This window comes from Erpetoichthys calabaricus, chromosome 2, assembly GCF_900747795.2.
Source record: "Erpetoichthys calabaricus chromosome 2, fErpCal1.3, whole genome shotgun sequence".
Lineage (NCBI taxonomy): Eukaryota > Metazoa > Chordata > Cladistia > Polypteriformes > Polypteridae > Erpetoichthys > Erpetoichthys calabaricus.
The window spans coordinates 35,092,160-35,110,428 of NC_041395.2; the positions used below are offsets into that span (position 1 = coordinate 35,092,160).

General features: G+C 38.1%; 1 protein-coding gene across 1 annotated transcript in view; it reads right to left on the reverse strand.

Moving 5' to 3' along the window:
* Nucleotides 1–18,269, reverse strand: part of LOC114645749 (telomerase-associated protein 1) — a 168,993-nt gene that overhangs the window by 58,908 nt on the left and 91,816 nt on the right. Inside the window, exons 18-28 of the mRNA XM_051923152.1 lie at nt 16,981–17,127; nt 15,694–15,870; nt 15,436–15,556; nt 14,780–14,901; nt 11,846–11,959; nt 10,121–10,238; nt 9,845–10,030; nt 6,597–6,772; nt 4,869–5,019; nt 2,613–2,792; nt 1,231–1,323 (exon numbers count right to left, since the gene is read on the reverse strand). Coding sequence (XP_051779112.1) covers nt 1,231–1,323; nt 2,613–2,792; nt 4,869–5,019; nt 6,597–6,772; nt 9,845–10,030; nt 10,121–10,238; nt 11,846–11,959; nt 14,780–14,901; nt 15,436–15,556; nt 15,694–15,870; nt 16,981–17,127 — 1,585 coding nt within the window. The remainder of the gene's footprint in view (nt 1–1,230; nt 1,324–2,612; nt 2,793–4,868; nt 5,020–6,596; nt 6,773–9,844; nt 10,031–10,120; nt 10,239–11,845; nt 11,960–14,779; nt 14,902–15,435; nt 15,557–15,693; nt 15,871–16,980; nt 17,128–18,269) is intronic.

The following is an 18,269-nucleotide window of genomic DNA, read 5'->3' on the forward strand; positions in this document are numbered from 1 at the left end:
TGTTTGTATGTCTGTCTGCTTTTCACGAAAGAACTACTTAACAGATTTAGATCAGGTTTTTTTTCTATAATTTCTTGAACATTCCGGGTGATTTTGTGACTTCTCTTAAGTATCATAGTTTGCTTGCAGGACCAGTTTATTTGCGTAAATCTGTGAGAGAGGCTATGGGACAAGGGGATGGGGGCGGGGCCCTCCTCACTCACGCGCCACCTTCCGTTTGAGTTGATCTAAATTTCGCCATGTGTTGGAGTGTACCTTGCCTCCACTTAGCTAGTGATACCTGTTTGTGAGAGAGATCAGAACTAAGTGTGTTTTAGGGCTCGTTTATACTTCACGCTCAAAACATGTACATGCACGCATCATGGCTGCCTCGCGTTCCCAGCATTCATTTGACGCATTCTTTGAACATATCCTCAGAAATTAATGACACACGTGCATGAGTTTCAGTACCGGCATAAAGTCGAGGGGCGCAGTGTGATATAAGTCAGAATGTGACACTGAGTCACTGTTTACTATCTACATCCATTTAGATAGATATTTACATCCAAGATAAAAAGCGGTGGTGTGACAGCTTTAGTTAGGAATATTATCATAAAAGCACCTTTACAACAGGGCTTAGAGGGTAAAGTGAATTAAAAGTAATTAATTTTAAAAGTGAACAAACAATTGTTTAATACAGATCTACGCTGTTGTATAATAATTTCATTACACACTATGCTAGATGATAATTTTACGAAATCACTAGAAACATAATCATAGCCAACACAGGTTAAACTGCTTTGATGTTGTTTTGTATTAGTGACAGAAAGAGAAAATGGAAAAATGCCTAATCCAATGAAAGAGAGATAAACTAGAATAAAAGATCTGAAAACAGATTTGTCACCCTTTGACACAATTCATAAAGACTCAAATTTAAGCATGACAATTTTCTGTTTCATTAAGCCGAGTACTTAACACATTTGGGGAAAAAGCTAAACAAATTTTAAAGGGTAAAATTTGCTTTCTCAAAATCTGGTTTTCTTTAATTATTATATCTATTTAAGCTTGTAAAACTTATTTGTATTGAGAACCAGTAAAAAGGGAGTAGGAATTATGACTTTGGTAAACTGCTTCAAGATTCATTATAGAGGTTTTAGCAGAAAAATTAATAGGATGAGTGCTGTTATAAAAAAAAAAACATCCATTTTAGTGTAATTAATAAATTAATTAAAATACAAACACAAGACTAACCTGTTCACAATCTGAGTAGGATCTTAAATATTCACATGCCAATTTCAAATACAGCGGACTATGAGAGTCCTTTTTTTCAAGCAAAACTTGCACCTATAATACAAAACAGAAGTATCAGAAATCTTCATTCTCAAAACTTGATCCTGTACTGCTGAAATGAGTACAAGCTTGGGCTGACAAATTTCTTACCAATTTGTATATATCAGGGCTGGGAATTGATTAAAAAATTAACTAATTAATCGCGTACATTTTTGTGATTAAATACAATTAATTGCATCTAACATTAAAACATAACTATAAAATTAATGCATAAATCATGAAGTAAATACACATTGAATCACAAATTTAACATATAATCAACACAAAGGTACTGTATAAAAAAATAATAATGGTATAGTTTAAACTTAAACAATGACCTTAAACCTGAACTTTTAACAAAATACTAATTGAGCAAGTACAGTACAACCTGAATTTGAAGGCCTTCCTAAAAGGCAAGTTGAAAAGATGGCAAAAAGAAAACGAGGCCAATGTATTACCAGATTGGCATAGAATATGAGACATAGACATATCAAAAGAATAACCATCTCTTAAATGGGCATACATTAAAACTTATGTTAAAGCTCCTTAAATACAGTACTATCCTCAATTGTTTACCACCACCAACGACTTGATAATTATACTCTACACAAGTGTTTTTCAACTGGTGTGTCGTAGAAATAACGGTGTAGTGCCCCGGAGTCCTGACCTGAGAGAAACATGCTCCTTACGTGATTGAAACATATCTGAAGAAGATAGTACTACCTGGAGATGCCAACATAAACGTAGCTCTGTGATAGCCTTAACTTTAATCACACTCAGACTCGTTCAGCCCCTCTATACTGTCTTCTTGCTCCCCTCTACTCACTCGTTCACATTTGCTTATCCACACAAGTGTCACTGCCGCTCGTGTGACTCCTGCGCTCAGTAACCAATGCCGTGCTAAACCAAATCCACTCCAGCACCTTCCAGACTCAAACCTGTCCCTCGCACTCTTTTCTCTGGGAGTCCCACCTCTCACTCGGATGTTTAATTGGCATAATGCGCTGCACCTTCTGAAAGTACAGTGCTCCATAGCTGTCCAGCCACATGGCATTCTTCATCTGCAGCCTGATCTTTACATTATTATTGGTTCGTAATAATAATAAAAAACATGAAATGCCACCATGACCAAAGCACTGCCTGAGGCATTTGCCTCGTTGCGTGCCCTGGATGGGACAATATTTTTCAATACGTTAAACAGGTCACATTATCGCAAAAATGAACATGTTAACTTTCCCAGGCCTAGTATATATAACTGAAAAAAAAAATCAACCATGTATGCGAGATTTTCATGGTAGTATTACCTTGTTGTTAAAAAACGTTTCATTTGTCTTCCTTCCATAAAATGATTGGACACTCTGGATAATCTCCATTTTTTCCAGTGTTGAAAGTGAAGGCAGTTGGAAGAGGACTGTGTTTTTATTCTTACTCAGAGACAGATGCAGATCAGAGTCAGAGGTTACACTTAGCACAAGAGTCACTTTCTGAGGATTAGATACAGTGTTAATGTTAATATACAGAAAAGTGCTATAATTTCAAAATAATACATTTCTGATACCTGCAATCATTTCAAGAACATTGTATGCACTGGAATATTATTAAGCTGAGGTATTTGATTCAGTATCTTCCACTCTTCGACCACAGTACATACATTTTTAGAGATGAACATGTTAAAAAATACTTTAGTGCTACCTTAGTTTCCAAGTATTCTGTTTTTAATTGCAAAATTTCAGTGGGGAATTATTTTCCAATTATTTTTATATTATATATTGAATTGTTTTCCTCAGCTGGCACCAGTGAAGCACTAGACAGTTTGCACTGTCAAAGTGATAAACGCATTTTAATAAGTTGATTGGATCATCTTTACATGCATGTGGGGGTAGATGGGACCATCAAGGTCACTTCCCTGTTAGCACAAAGGGTGCCTTGGAAAAGGAAATGTGCAGTAGAATCATAAAAAAGAGAGAGACGGTGTTTCATATTTTAACCAGATTTCCTCAAAGTGCCAAGTAATAGTTGTATGCTATCCAGGGGTGGGGACATCAAGATGAAATTGTGACAGACAATAAGGCACTGAGTAACACCTAAGCTGAAGAAACTATTAACTTTCTTTATATCAATGATCAGGCCTGATTATTTTTCTATTTTGAGACTGATCACTGATACTCTCAGTGGCCAGTTTATTAAGTATAAACGCCTGTTAAAAGAAATATTTCTCCAAATAGTAAACTATTAGTTGCAGATATGAACAATTAGTGTAGCTGTTGTTCAGACAGACAGAGTGGATAAGATTCCTTGTCTAGGTGACTTTGACTGCAGTATGATTGTTGGTGCTAGTCATTGTGATTGAACCATTGTAAAAATAGCTGCCCTCTAGGAATTTTCAAATTACTAAGAAAATTACAAAGAATGTTATGAGAAATAAAAACATTAAGTTGGCAACAGTTCTCTGTGTGAAAATATGTTGTTAATCAGACGGGCCAAATCAAATATCCAGACATGTTCAAGCTAATAGAAATGCTACAAACAGTAAAGTAACAGCACTTTACAATAGTGGAGTGTGGAAGAAAATATCTGAATGCACAATGAACCCTTAAGAAAATAGTAGAAGACCACACTGGATATCCTTCTACTCAGCCAAGAATAGGGAGATAAGGTTACAGTAAGAAACTAAACTCCAAAACCAGATGACTGAAGATTGGAAAGGTATGTCCTGGTATAGTACATCTCAGTTTCTGCTGCAACATGTATATGGTAATGTCAGAATATGGTTTAGACAGCATAATACATGGATGCATTTTACCTTGTGTTTCATGATTGTTCTCTTAATACCAACTGAGTATCATTTGAATACCACTGCATATTTAAGCGGGCGGCACGGTGGCGCAGTGGGTAGCGCTGCTGCCTCGCAGTTGGGAGACCTGGGGGCCTGGGTTCGATTCCCGGGTCCTCCCTGTGTGGAGTTTGCATGTTCTCCCCGTGTCTGCGTGGGTTTCCTCCGGGCGCTCCGGTTTCCTCCCACAATCCAAAGACATGCAGGTTAGGTGGATTGGCGATTCTAAATTGGCCCTAGTGTGTGCTTGGTGTGTGGGTGTGTTTGTGTGTGTCCTGCGGTGGGTTGGCACCCTGCCCGGGATTGGTTCCCTGCCTTGTGCCCTGTGTTGGCTGGGATTGGCTCCAGCAGATCCCCGTGACCCTGTTTGGATTAAGCGGGTTGGAAAATGGATGGATGGATGCATATTTAAGCACTGCTGCTGACTCTTTGAGACGATGTGTACTGGATAGCTTATTTCATCCATATATTCATGCAAAAATCTCCAGGGATTTACAAGTCGGCAGGGACCAAAATCCCTAAGGCATGTTTCCAGTTTCCTGTTTTGAAGGCCAGTTGGACTTATACCCAGTACTAGGCATATGTACTTAATAAAGTGGTTACTGAGTATTTAAGGCTTGGCATTAAAACATGAATACAGGCATTTTCAACATATTACATTTTGTATTACAGTTTCAAACATTTGATTTGTTAAAAATCTGTGTTCAAATAAAAACAATAAACCTACCGAAGGGAGATTGTCAGGTATCCAATCTAAAACTTGTTGCCCCTCTTTGTTTTGTAGCAGATCTGCATCATCAATAAAAATAACCAAAAAGGGACTGGACTTGGATTTCCATGATGACTGGAGCAACAATTTTAATTCCTTAAGCATGGCTCTAAGGGAAACAAAATAAGTTATGCCAATTTAAAAAACATTTATGAAATGTTATGGTGGTACTACTGTATGCCAACCTACATCACCAGAATTATTAATTTATTATACAAAATAAATACAAGGGAAGGATAAATAAATAAAAAAGAAACCCCTTAGCTGCTACACTGGGCCTAGATAAATAGGTTTCAGACTCTGCCTATAAGGAGGGACAAGTATGGGAAAGAGGCACAGACGGAAGTGATAAGGGGATTGTTGATTAAGGAGTGGTCACAGTTATTGAATGTTATCAACAGTTTATTGTACACCACAAACAAATCAATCTGCACGCACATCCAAAAATTTTTTAATACCGCCCCTACTACTTCCTTTTCAACAGAGGCTGTCAAGGTACATAAATAGAAGAACATAGTCAATTTTGTACATCCTCCCTCTTTCGCTTTGTTCTTGATTTCGAAATACATGAACATGTCTGCTTTAACATTTTCTTTAAACACATTCAAGAATTAAACATTATATCAACAGTTCAACATAGCCTGTCAGACTGAGAAGTATAAATGCTTGTGTGCGTACATCTTTGTCTGAATGGGCAGCCACTATGAAAATATCATATTCTGGTTTGAACTCATGCCAATTCTCCACAAAATTGCCATCAAACACCAGCAGTTTCAGTCTGTGAAATCCTTGCCATTGTATTTTCAATGTGCAATTTAGTCACTCGTTGCACTTCAAACAGACTTAGTTACTGATGACTTCTGACACCATGTTGAATGACGAGTGGCCAGAGTTATTGAAAGTTATCAACAGTTTATTGTATGCCACAAACCAACCAATCTGCTCACAAATCCAAAAATACTTGATACCGCCCCTCCTGCTTTCTTAAGTATGGTAGTTGTCAAGGTATATAAACAACAGAAAATAATCATTGTTATACAGAGATGATCTGGTCATTTTTCAAAATAAAAACTCCTGCAGACTCTGATAGTCAATAAAATTGAAATAAAAATAAGTTTATTCTTTCTGTGCAGCCCGGGACTAAATGATCCACAGCCCAGTGGTTGGGGACCAATGCGTTAAGGGGTAATAATGAGGTAGACAGCTTCTGGCCCCTGCTAAGGTTTTGAGGCTGAGGTTAATAGCCTTGGCCATAATTTATCTGTTTAAGTTAAGCTACATTTGAAACGGATGCACATCTGGTAAGTACCAGCAGCAGTGCAGCTCTTTAAGTGTTTCTTTGCCTTAGCTAAGGTATTCGGTAGTTTCTTTATATTTGATCTCTAATCAGGCAGGAGCAGTGACAGGTCCTTGGAAGCTACTGTGTTTGAAACACAAGTGAAGAATGAATGTCACATAGGTAAGCAATGTGTACATATAAATCAAGGCTAATAGTTAAGACATTTCCAAATGACAAAACACCAGCTCAGCACTGAGTGATATTTATCTTATTTTCAAACCTCAAAGATAAGACTCAACATTAAAAGTATAATTACTTTAATTTTGATCATAATCTATAAGACAAACCAAAGCCCTCTTATTAAAATTAAGGAAGCAGTTTTATTTCTGTTGAAGATAATTACTTACTTATAACTTGCAGGAGGAGAAACATCTTGGCCAAGTCTTTGCTTGAGAGATCTTATAAGAAAGTGGAGAAAATGTTCGATTCCATTTGCTGACTTACTTGCACCCACAAAATAAGAGATAACATCAAAAACTTCCATTTTGTTTGATGATGTGCTGAATTCATTCACCATAGCAGCCTATTCAAAAAGAAAATTGAAAACAACAAGAAATCTAAGCAAGCTTTCTTTTCCATGTTTCCATGTATATTAGCAATTGCACTACTTTTTTGTAAATCTTATCAAACATTAACGTGTTTATAGATGGGCCTTCTACAGTCTAAAAATGAGCTCTCACAGTAAGAAGCATCGGTCAATTGCCCTGGTCTACCTGTGTGTGGCTATGATCATCTGCAATCCAAGATATCTAAAACCATTATCATTTTTTTTCATTAACATTCCTCATTCAGCAACTTTTCCATATATTGTCTGTAGGTTTTCTTGACAATATTGCTATCAGTTGTGAGGCTTTCATTATTATTTTTCAAGAAACCCACACTCAGAATTTCCTTAAATATACTTTGTGATATCAAACACTCCACTTTTTACTTCATCATTTTACAAATCATCTGAAACTGTGGCCTCTTGGTCCTTTTAGCTTGCTTGTCACTTGCCACCTTAATTTTTTGCCACTCCTTAAATTACGTTCCTAACTACTTTAGTTATAGCACCATCACACCACCATATTTATGGATCTTAGCAGCCTTTGTTTTCCCCACCTACAAACCTGCTTTGTTTTTCAACCAGAATTCCTTTATTGTCTTCTACTGACCATGAATACCAGATTTTTATCAAACTTTACTTCCGTTTTGTTATCAGGTTCTTGCCAAATATACTCTGCTCATTCAGCTTTTACTCTTAGAACATACTTTCTCTCTCTTCTGTAGATGCTTCTGACACAAAGATCAACTACTACTACAAAGACCTGTGACACCCTTCACCTGCTTCATATTTTTCACAATATCCCAGTTGAGACATTTAAATAGCACATAATCTGTTCTTCACCCAATTCAGTGGTCAAGAGTCTCCATTTTCTTTCTTAGCAGCAAAATGCAACTAAAGTTGTTCTGTGTCACAATGGGTATTTGATATAAAAATGAATACCTAGATACTAAGTGGTCCCTTTTGCATCTTGGCAAAACCAGTTTATTCAGATCATTGGCCTACTGGGGGGATACCTGACAGACAAATATTTAAGAGAACTATAGTAGAAACAGAAGACACATGCTACTTGCAGGAAATGAGAGAGCTTAAAAATAAGTACTATAAGGGTGCAAGATTTATTTGTAATGAGCCATCACAGCAATGGTTGGATTGGTATGGCAGTGGCTAAAAAAATATTTGCACAATGTAGTTTACATGAAGAAGGGTTTATTATAGTTTTAAATGTGACCAATGATAAATGACTAATAAACATGATATCTGTGCCTATCCATCTTACTAACCGAAGGTTGTAAACCGGATATGGACGCAGGGCGCTGGGCACATCGAGGCGCACGCGCACTGCCGCACAATATGGACGAGCCTGCCACAGAGCAAAAAAATAGCGCAGGGCAAATCGAGGCGCACGTGCACTGCAACGAGCCCACCACAGAGCAAAAAAATAAAACCCCGCCACAGAGCAAAAAAATAAAAACGAGCCCACCACAGAGCCAAAAAATTGCGCAGGGCGCATCGAAGCGCACGCGCACTGACGCACTGCAACGAGCCCGCCACAGAGCAAAAAAATAAACAAGAGGATTCTAAGGTTGTATTACAGTACAGAAACCCCAGAGGTCCACACAAACCCCGCCACAGAGCAAACAAATTAAAACGAGCCCGCCACGGAGCAAAACAATTGCACAGGGCGCGTTGAAGTGCATGCGCACTGACGCACTGCAACGAGCCCGCCACAGAGCAAAAAAATAAACGAGAGGATTCGAAGGTTGTATTACAGTACGGAAACCCCAGAGGTCCACACTACACAGCATATATGAATCACATTCCACACTACACAGCATATTGGAATCACATTACAGTATTACAGTAGTACATTATTAACAGTCCAGCCACAGAAAACACAGAAACGCCACCAGATGGAAAGAAACAATACACGAGCGCTCCGTATTAAACGTAAGTGCGATTATAATTCTTCTTAACAGTAGACGCCGTATAGCTAACGGAGTCACGGCTCCAAAAACAAACAGTTCAACGACACAGCCACAGAAACGAGAAGGTTGTATACCGGATGTCACGCGCACTGCCGCACTGCAACGAGCCTGCCACCTGTAAACTTGACTTGCTCTAATCCACTGTGCCAGTAATGTTGATCACATAGCGGCCATTCAGTTTGGCACCTGCCCCAGAGTCCAGAGTCAAATGCAGCGGTGTCCCGCCCAAACAACACAAACTGTGAGCTACACTTGCTCTAATCCACTGTGACAGTAATATAGATCACATGACTTTCACAGACTCTAACCCAGCGGCTTCCCAGACTCAGTGGCTGGCACACGAACACCACAACCTATAAACTGAACCTGCGCAGCGGCGAGCGGCTTCCCACACTCAGTGGCTGGCACACGAACAACACAACCTGTAAACTGAAATTGCTGTGCTCCACTCTGCCAGCAGTTGGTGTCAGCAAAGGCAACGGAATCACGTCTCCACAAAACGAGACCGCTTTACTACAGATATGCTTATGTAATTAAATGACATTTCCCCAGACGCACCCACCCTCCATGATATGTCATCCATCCATATATCGGATGGAACAGAAACTTATTGCCATTCTTGGATTTCCGATTCGCTGGCGAATCGCGGGCTTACTAGTATCTCAGAGGTGATACAGCCAGAGACTGCTGTTCTGGGTAATAACCTTAAGGGATATATGGTAGCCAGCCCAGGCTGAAATGAAAAAAATGCACATGAGGCTAATTTCCAGTACTGTATAGTAAATGATAAAGGTAATAGGATATACATTCCTGAAGAAAACAAATTGGCACGCACTAGCCTTACTAAATAAATTAGTCTGCAGCATTTGAACATGGAATTATTTTAGAAATGCCATAAACAGATTGTAATACTAAAAATATTACTAAAATGGTAAAAGACAAGATCATTTTGTGTATATCAAAATATTAGGCAAATAAAAAACAAGCCTGACAAAAATGTATTTCTAAAAACTAAATTCAGTTTTGGCCCTATTATCCTTACACAACTTATTAAGATGTTTACCATTAAAGTTGTTTTCCCTTCACCAGAACTGCCGGATACAACAAAGCATTTTCCTCTTGCCTTCTCTTGAATGTTAGTAACTACTGTATCAAAAAGATTCTTTCTTCCATATATCAAATGTTTTAGTGATTCCTTAAAGGTATTTTGGTCAGTCAGTTTTGAAGTTGAATCTACATTTTCATCATCCTGGTGGTGGAAAAGGAAAAAAAAAAATCAGTTAATTTAATACAGTACTAATATAGATGTACATGCTTCTGCTGACATAGATACACTAACCATATAAAAGAACTGCTTCAAAGATTCCCACAAGTTGTACAAAACTGCATTTCCAAGTTGTTCCAGTCCTTTGGTGTAGGGTTTGCCATTGGATACTCCACCCCATTTAGCTTCATAACTGCAGGGAATAATAAAGTAAATCTATTTCACAATGAACTATGCTAAACTAAGAGCTTTTAAACAACATTTCAGGACATTTTCAAATACAGCACTACAAAGAAGTGTAAAATTCAGTGACTGGAGTGCATCACTAGCAGAGGTTTTTAATTCTAACCAAACAAGGTGTACTTGATATACATTGTACTGTTCTTGTTTTTGGTGTTTAAACCAGAAACTAAACAGCATCTAAACTCTACTCCATAAAAAATTCATAGAGTCAGGAGTCAGCGTCTTGCTCCAATTTTATTTTGATTTTATGAAGTTAGAGTGAAACTGAAATGAAGCACATTACAAATAATCATGTGATTTATCACACAGACCTAGCTTGGCATTTCATAAACTGTTTGTTATTCTAAAAATATTTCTGGTAAAATACTCATCTAAGTAAAACTAATCGGAGAAATACATATTTCCTCCCAAGGAGACCGATACTTATAATACTTTGAATATTCCTGGACAAAAATTAAAACTTGTATGAAACAAGGGAAAATTAAGATATTTAACTCCTTTTTAGGGCGGCATGGTGGCGCAGTGGTAGCGCTGCTGCCTCGCAGTTAGGAGGTCCGGGTTCGCTTCCCGGGTCCACCCTGCGTGGAATTTGCATTTTCTCCCCATGTCTGCGTGGGTTTCCTCCGGGCGCTCCGGTTTCCTCCCACAGTCCAAAGACATGCAGGTTAGGTGGATTGGTGATTCTAAATTGGCCCTAGTGTGTGCTTGGTGTGTGGGTGTGTTTGTGTGTGTCCTGCGGTGGGTTTGCACCCTGCCCGGGATTGGTTCCCTGCCTTGTGCCCTGTGTTGGCTGGGATTGGCTCCAGCAGACCCCCGTGACCCTGTGTTTGGATTCAGCGGGTTGGAAAATGGATGGATGGATGGATAACTCCTTTTTAGGCAAAGTGGTGGCTCTGTGGCTAAAGGTCTGTGTGGTTATCTAGAAGGTAAATGGTTCAAATCCCATTTCTGTCAGAAGGAATCCTACTCCGTTGGGCCATTCAGCAAGACCCTTAACCTGAAAATTGCTCCAGTGGCACTGTATAATGGCTGACCCAAGTAAAAAAAAAAAAAAAAAAAAACCTAATAATAATAATCTCTCTTTCTCTTACACAGTACATGCCACTTTATCCTGAATCTATAATTGGATAATAGTAGGGGAATATGTTATTATATCAATCCTTTATTAGGTCTAGTTAATTTTGTACATTGCAGAAGGACTTAAACGGAAACTAGAAGGTTGCTCATAAAAATCAACATTATAACCTTACTATCTCACCTCATCCAAGTTATTAAACCTGACTTTGGAACTGTAAAATATTGGCATTTAGTGGCATACACTGTTGTGTTTTGCTCTACATGTTAACATTTTAGAATATGTTTACAATTAAAACATAATAAGTAAAAGGTAGATTGTCAATAAATAAAAAAAAAGGTTTTACATTAATATATAAAGAATTTTTGCTTGCAGCAAATCCGAACGTATTCAGAAAAACATGTTAAGTTTTAATGCCGCTTTTCTATATAATTTTGCTAACGTGTAGCAGGTAAAATAAACAAATATAAAAATATATTTACTTTTCAGTTATCACGGCACCACTCTGCTTCAGCTGGGATTTGAGTTCTTCCATCTTTCTTCTGGCTTCTGTGAATTCTGCATCAAAGTCAACTTTCCACTGCTCTGGAACTGATCTAAAGCAAACAAAAAAACAGACAAGTCTCTTGGCTGTACTATATTTTATTACTATTGACCTTAGTTATCAGATGAAATATAACAATTTAATCATATGCTATGTTAGAATACATTATAATAAGGGTGAAAAACATATAGGTGTATGTTATTTCCATGAAGAAAGTTTTTTTTTTTAAGTTAGAAACAAAATCTTTTCATTATAGCATATCCATGAGGTGAGATGTTGTACGGATTGCTTCTAAAGTGGAAAGGAGTATCAGTTATGTGATTCTGCTTTCTCTCAGGGCATTGCCATTTTAATTTTGAGCACATCCATATTACTAAACGAGAATGGTAAACCGGATGTGGACGCAGGGACCTGCCCGTGGACGCAAAAGACATAGTGTGCAGGCGCCACACAAAGCCCCCCCTCCAACTAACAGAAATCGCAGGAGACATGGTGCGCAGGCGCCACACAAAGCCCCCATCCACTAACAGAAATAAGAAATGAGGCAACGCGCCCATAGCACACAAAAAAAAAGGAGTCAGACGCAGGCGCCACACAAAGCCCATAGCACACAAAAAAGAGGAGTCAGACCCACGCCCCAGAGTGAAACGGGACAGACTACGGAGTACACACACTAACATAAATAAGAAATGAGACACAAAGCCCCCCTCTACTAACAGAAATAAGAAATGAGGCAACGCGCCCATAGCACACAAAAAAGAGGAGTCAGACGCAGGCGCCACACAAAGCCCATAGCACACAAACCCACGCCCCAGAGTAAAACGGGACAGACTACGGAGTACACACACTAACATAAATAAGAAATAAGGCAGCGCGTCCATAGCACACAAAAAAGAGAAGTCAGACCCACGCCCCCGAGTGAAACGGGACAGACTACGGAGTCCACAAAAGGTCACCCATCAAGCCCGAGATTACGGCTCAAAAACGAAAGAGCAACCGCAAGCAAACACCCGACATCATACAGAAACCCCACAAATACAGACAAAACAACATATTTGAATCACATTATCCACGCCCCACAGTGAAACGGGACATACTACGGAGTCCACAAAGGTTCACAAATCAAGCCCGAGATGTTACGGAAAAAGAGGAGTCACCCCCCCGCACCAGAGTAAAACGGGACAGACTACGGAGTCCACAAAGGGTCACACATCAACCCTGAGATATTACGGAAAGCGAATTGTGGTACGAAAAACGGCAGATACTACGATAGGAGCATTCGCCTACAACGCGCATCTGAAATCAACGTACGCACTACACAGCATAATCCACGCACTTCTAAAAAACCACACGCGGACACCCGACGTCATACATAAACAACAACAAACCGGACTATGCTACACATTAGAATCACATTACAGTGATACAATATTAACAGAACAACCACAGATAACACAGGCGCAACACCTGATGGGTAATAATAAGAAGAAACGAACGCTCCGTATTAAACATACGTCATCTGAACACGTACAAACTATACAGCATAGGTGAATCTCATTACAGTGATGCACTATTAACCGTACAACCACAGAAAACGTTCCATATTAACAGTAAGTGCGATCATCCTTATTACTAACGATAAAAAACAGACAAGTCATGAATTCACGATCACGGGTGCAAAACGATACGGCTCGAGTAACGGGACCACAAAGACGAAGAAATGTAGGCGCCTACAACTCGCTTCTGAAACCGTGGAAGAAAAAATGTCTCGGCTCCAAAAACGAAATGCTCAACTAACACAGGTACAGAAATGAGCCCAAATGGACAGATACAATGAACGTGGACGCATGCAGCGCACATCTCAAACTGCGGAAGCGAAGCAGGCACAGGTTCAAAAGGAAAGAGCTCGAGTGACAGACATACACAAACGGGACCGACTGTAAAAAATCAATGAATGCAGACATCTACAACGCGCGTTTATAATGGGTCCACTATTAATGAAAATTCATTGGGATTAATGAATGTCATTTGCAATCATTGTCATTCACTTAACTTCCCTAAAGAAACAACTGGCAATACAACTAATGAGTTTACACGTTGTTATCAAAAGTGTCAAGTTAGACTGCCTCCTTTACATGAATATCCGGAATATCTACGGAAGCTTCTAACTAACGATGTACCTGAAAGTAAAAACTTTATGAACTGCATTAGATCCTACAATAGTTCATTTGCTTTTGCATCTACCGGAGTAAATATCAGGCCACCAGCTGCCGATGACCCATACTCCTTTCGCATATGTGGACAAATATTACATCGCATTGGGACACTGCACCCTAAAACAAATCACGGACGCAAATTTGCACAAATCTACATCTTACATCCAGATGACGCAATCTATCAACGAATGAACCTTCCTGAAAACAAACAATGCACGGAGCTTATACTCAGAAACGTCACTAAGATCATAAACAATCACCCATTAGCTGACATTCAACATGAGGTTGAAAGAGAGGCCAATACAAAAGCAACCTATGGCTGCCCAGCGGGCACGGGTTCAAAACGCCGGGGGTAAGCGAGCGAAGCCCCCTTGTTCATTTCAGAATTCTGAAGAGCAGCTGTATGTTAACATGTAGTGTTACAGTCTCCATGAAAAGGATAAAAAGTCTTCTCAATTTTGACAAATAAACAACTTATTCAAAATCTTAGTGTTTTGCCATTAGACCTTAGCATAAAAACTGTATTACCCCATCCCATTTTGCCAATACTTTTGTGGCAAATACCATGTTGAAAATGCTTATCTTTCAAACTGCAGAGCACTGCATTCTCATCTAGTTATTTCCAGAACATACTGCAGCATAAGTAGAAAGTTAACCTGATAAGCTCTGGGGTACGTAGATAAAAAAACATCTTCTGACTGGCAGCACTACCATGCTTTTCTTGAAACTGCATAACTTCCAGCTCTGTCAAAGAAAGACCAGGTGGTACAGTCTTCATCTGCCAGGATAGAAGTAATAAATTAGATAAGAAAAACACTTTACACAATGCAATGTGGAATACTCTTATTTTGAATAGAATGCATAGTATTTGAACTAATATACTGTCAATTAGCATAAAGGCAAAACACTTAACACAAAAGAAAATAGTTTATTTAAATTAATTGATTGCTCAATGCTTTCTGTTTATGATCCTACATCTGTAGAGCTCTCTCTCCCACTCTCACTTCCATTTCACTCCCAATCTGCACATGATGTACATAAGGACTGAAAAGGGAGCTGAGTATTAAAGTTACAAAAAATGTGATATGAGTTACGTATTACTGCCAAATGATGCAGTCTTGAGGTTGCCTATTGAGACACTGCCTTTATTTTATATTTTTGTAACAACAAAACAAATTTCACCACTGGCTTTGTAACCATAATATCAATTCACAAATGTATGTTGAATATCTACTGTACTCCTACTAGGATAATAACAAAGCCATAAATGATATTAACTTAACACTGAGAAAGATTTGTTGAAAGTACCTACCCACTGGAAATGTGGTAAATCTGGCAGAGATATGTCATTAGGAACTAATCCATATTGTTCCCCAAGAATTCCAACAAAAAGATGACTCCTTGCTACTTCCGACAGGCAACGTTCTACAGTTCTGCAATTACAAAAATGATTTAAATATCAGAAAACTTATATAATAAGCTACAAATACAATTAGAAAAGATATAAAGCAAAGGATGCTAATATTGGTGAGTATATCTTTAATTGCACAATTTCAAACAAACAACAAACCTGCTGTTATGGGCATCCTCTTCTGTTATTCCCCAGTGTAGGTCCACTTCCTGTACATGGATATAGTGATGGGCAGCTCTCTGTCTCAACTCAGGGAAGACATACTGGACGAGTAAGTCTCTTTCTCCATGCATGTCCCGAAACGTGGAGGAGATGAAAACACGTATACTTCTCCAGCTAGAAAAAACAATGAAAAAATAAAAGTAATACAAGATGGATTACTGGTAGTAGATGCTTTCAATGGAAATATGCAGCTTAGTTTCACCTTGTGCAAAAGTGAATTATATGAGTTGCACTCCATTCTAATTTGAAATTGATGGAAAATATTTATAATTGCTACCTTGTATTTTTATGGGTGCAAAAGGTTAGATGAGGCTGTTGTGGGATTAATCAGTTGAGAATACAAAGTTTGTTTAAGGCAAAGGAAGACAGACTAGAGTTCAGTGAAAGAATAGCCATGGAGGTGATAAGTTGAATGGTGAAGACAGCAAGTGCCATATGGTTGCAATCTGGAAGGAGAACTGGCCATCCAGTCTAAAACCAGATCATATGCATTAAGTCACTTTTGCATGATCTTTCACTGCTTTTCAAGCATACAAATATTTTACAATAATATTTTCAAATGACATTGTGACTTATTTTGAAAAAGGATTGTCTTGATTGCATAGTTTAACTGATTGCATATGTTACTGTGTTCTTGGAAAGTCCAGGTATGGCACTGCCCAGTTAATCACACCCATCTTCTTACCCACACCTTTCTTTGACAAGATTGTGACCTGTTTTCACAGAGATGAAAGCTATATGCAGTCAGGGAATGTGAAGGCATAAGACATTTATTTTCTCAGATTACATTTTTTACATTTCAAGAAAGTCTACATGTCATTACCAATATTTTTGGGTAACCAGTATTGAATGCCATGCATGTAACCTAATTACATTTTCTCCTCTCATTTGCTTTGGCCTCCTCCTATATGTGTTAACTGTTTTTACCTTTACGGTTGCACACCTCAAATGTTTTTTCACCTTCTTTCCTTTTCAGCGTGGTAATACCCTTTAATATTTTTTTCCTTTGCAGACGCACACTGACATGCCCTTCATTAATTTCATCTAATTTAACACATCCTAAAATAAGATTGACTGTCTTGCACACTTTAGAAAAGAGCCCTGAAATTTTGTGTTAATCTGAGTTTACTTCCAGGAGTTTTACATTAAAATGTTCAGAAAAGATTACAAATTAATTAACCTTAAAAATGACATTTTTTCCATTTAAATATATCAAAAACATACCTAATTTTTGGCACTGATGGTATGAAGCACTCCTCTATCACTCCTGGCAGTCTATTTGTGGTGCCTTGAAAAGGTGGTATATTGTCAGCTTCACTGATTTTATCAACACGTTCCAGCATCCGAGGAGAAGCCCTTTCATCAATGAACCTAAAGAAAGAGGATATAGAAAGTTGCATTTAGCATTATAAGTTACCACAGACCCCGCAGAGATTTAATTTACTTCAAGGATGCTGCTGACAGGAATTTTTGTTTTCCTCCTCTACTGTCAACTGGCCACATCTTAATAATATTAATGGAAATAATACTGTAAAGATACTTTCATGTCATTTTGTTTTTCTTTGTTAATGTGTGCTTAAACTAATTTGTGTTTTTTATTTGTTTGCATTGCACAATTAGAAATTTGTAAAGTTTGTATTTGCATACGACCTGAGGACTTGAAGAATAATATACAAATGTAAACTGAGTTGAAAAAACTAGAATTTTAAAATAAATAATAATAGATATACTCCTTTATTTTTCCTGTGTTTTAGTCTTAATAAACTGGTTTGCATATTCTGAATAGTGGCTATAAAAGTATTTACCTTCTTTATCACATTTTGTTGTATTATACCATGGAGGTGAAAATAAAATCCACATTTTTAAATTAAAATAAAAATAATAATAATAATAATAATAATAGTAATAACAACAATAATAATGGATTAAGTATTCACATACAGAATTAATATGTGGTAGGACCACCACTGGCAGCAATTACAGCTGTAACCCTCCTTGGGTAAGTCTCTGTTAGTTTTACAGATTTTGACAAAAATCTCTATGCCCATTCTGCTTATCAACATTACTGGAGCTCCATCAAGGAGGAAGCACTTTTCAACTCATTCAACAGATGCTGAATTGACCTTGGGACTGGACTGGGCCACCCCTAGACATTAACCTTTTTGGGTTTAAGCCAGTCCAGTGTGGCTTTTGTTATATGTTTCTAGTCAATGTCCTGTTGGAAAATAAATCATTTTACAAGTTCTAGCATTCTTGGAATGCAGATCTCAATCTATTTTCCTTAAGGCTTTAAAGGTTTTCTTGTCATTCCTGCAAAGAAGCACCCCCAAAATATAATGCTGCCACCATCATAAATCACTGGTTTTCTCAGGTTTTCTTAGGCTTGCGTTGAGGTCCAAAATTTAAATTTTGGTCTCATAAGAGTATAGAAATGTCTATGAAATTGTTAAGTCTTAGTTGCCTTTGGGCAAAATTCAGCAGACATATTATGTGTTATTTCAGCTGTGATGGAA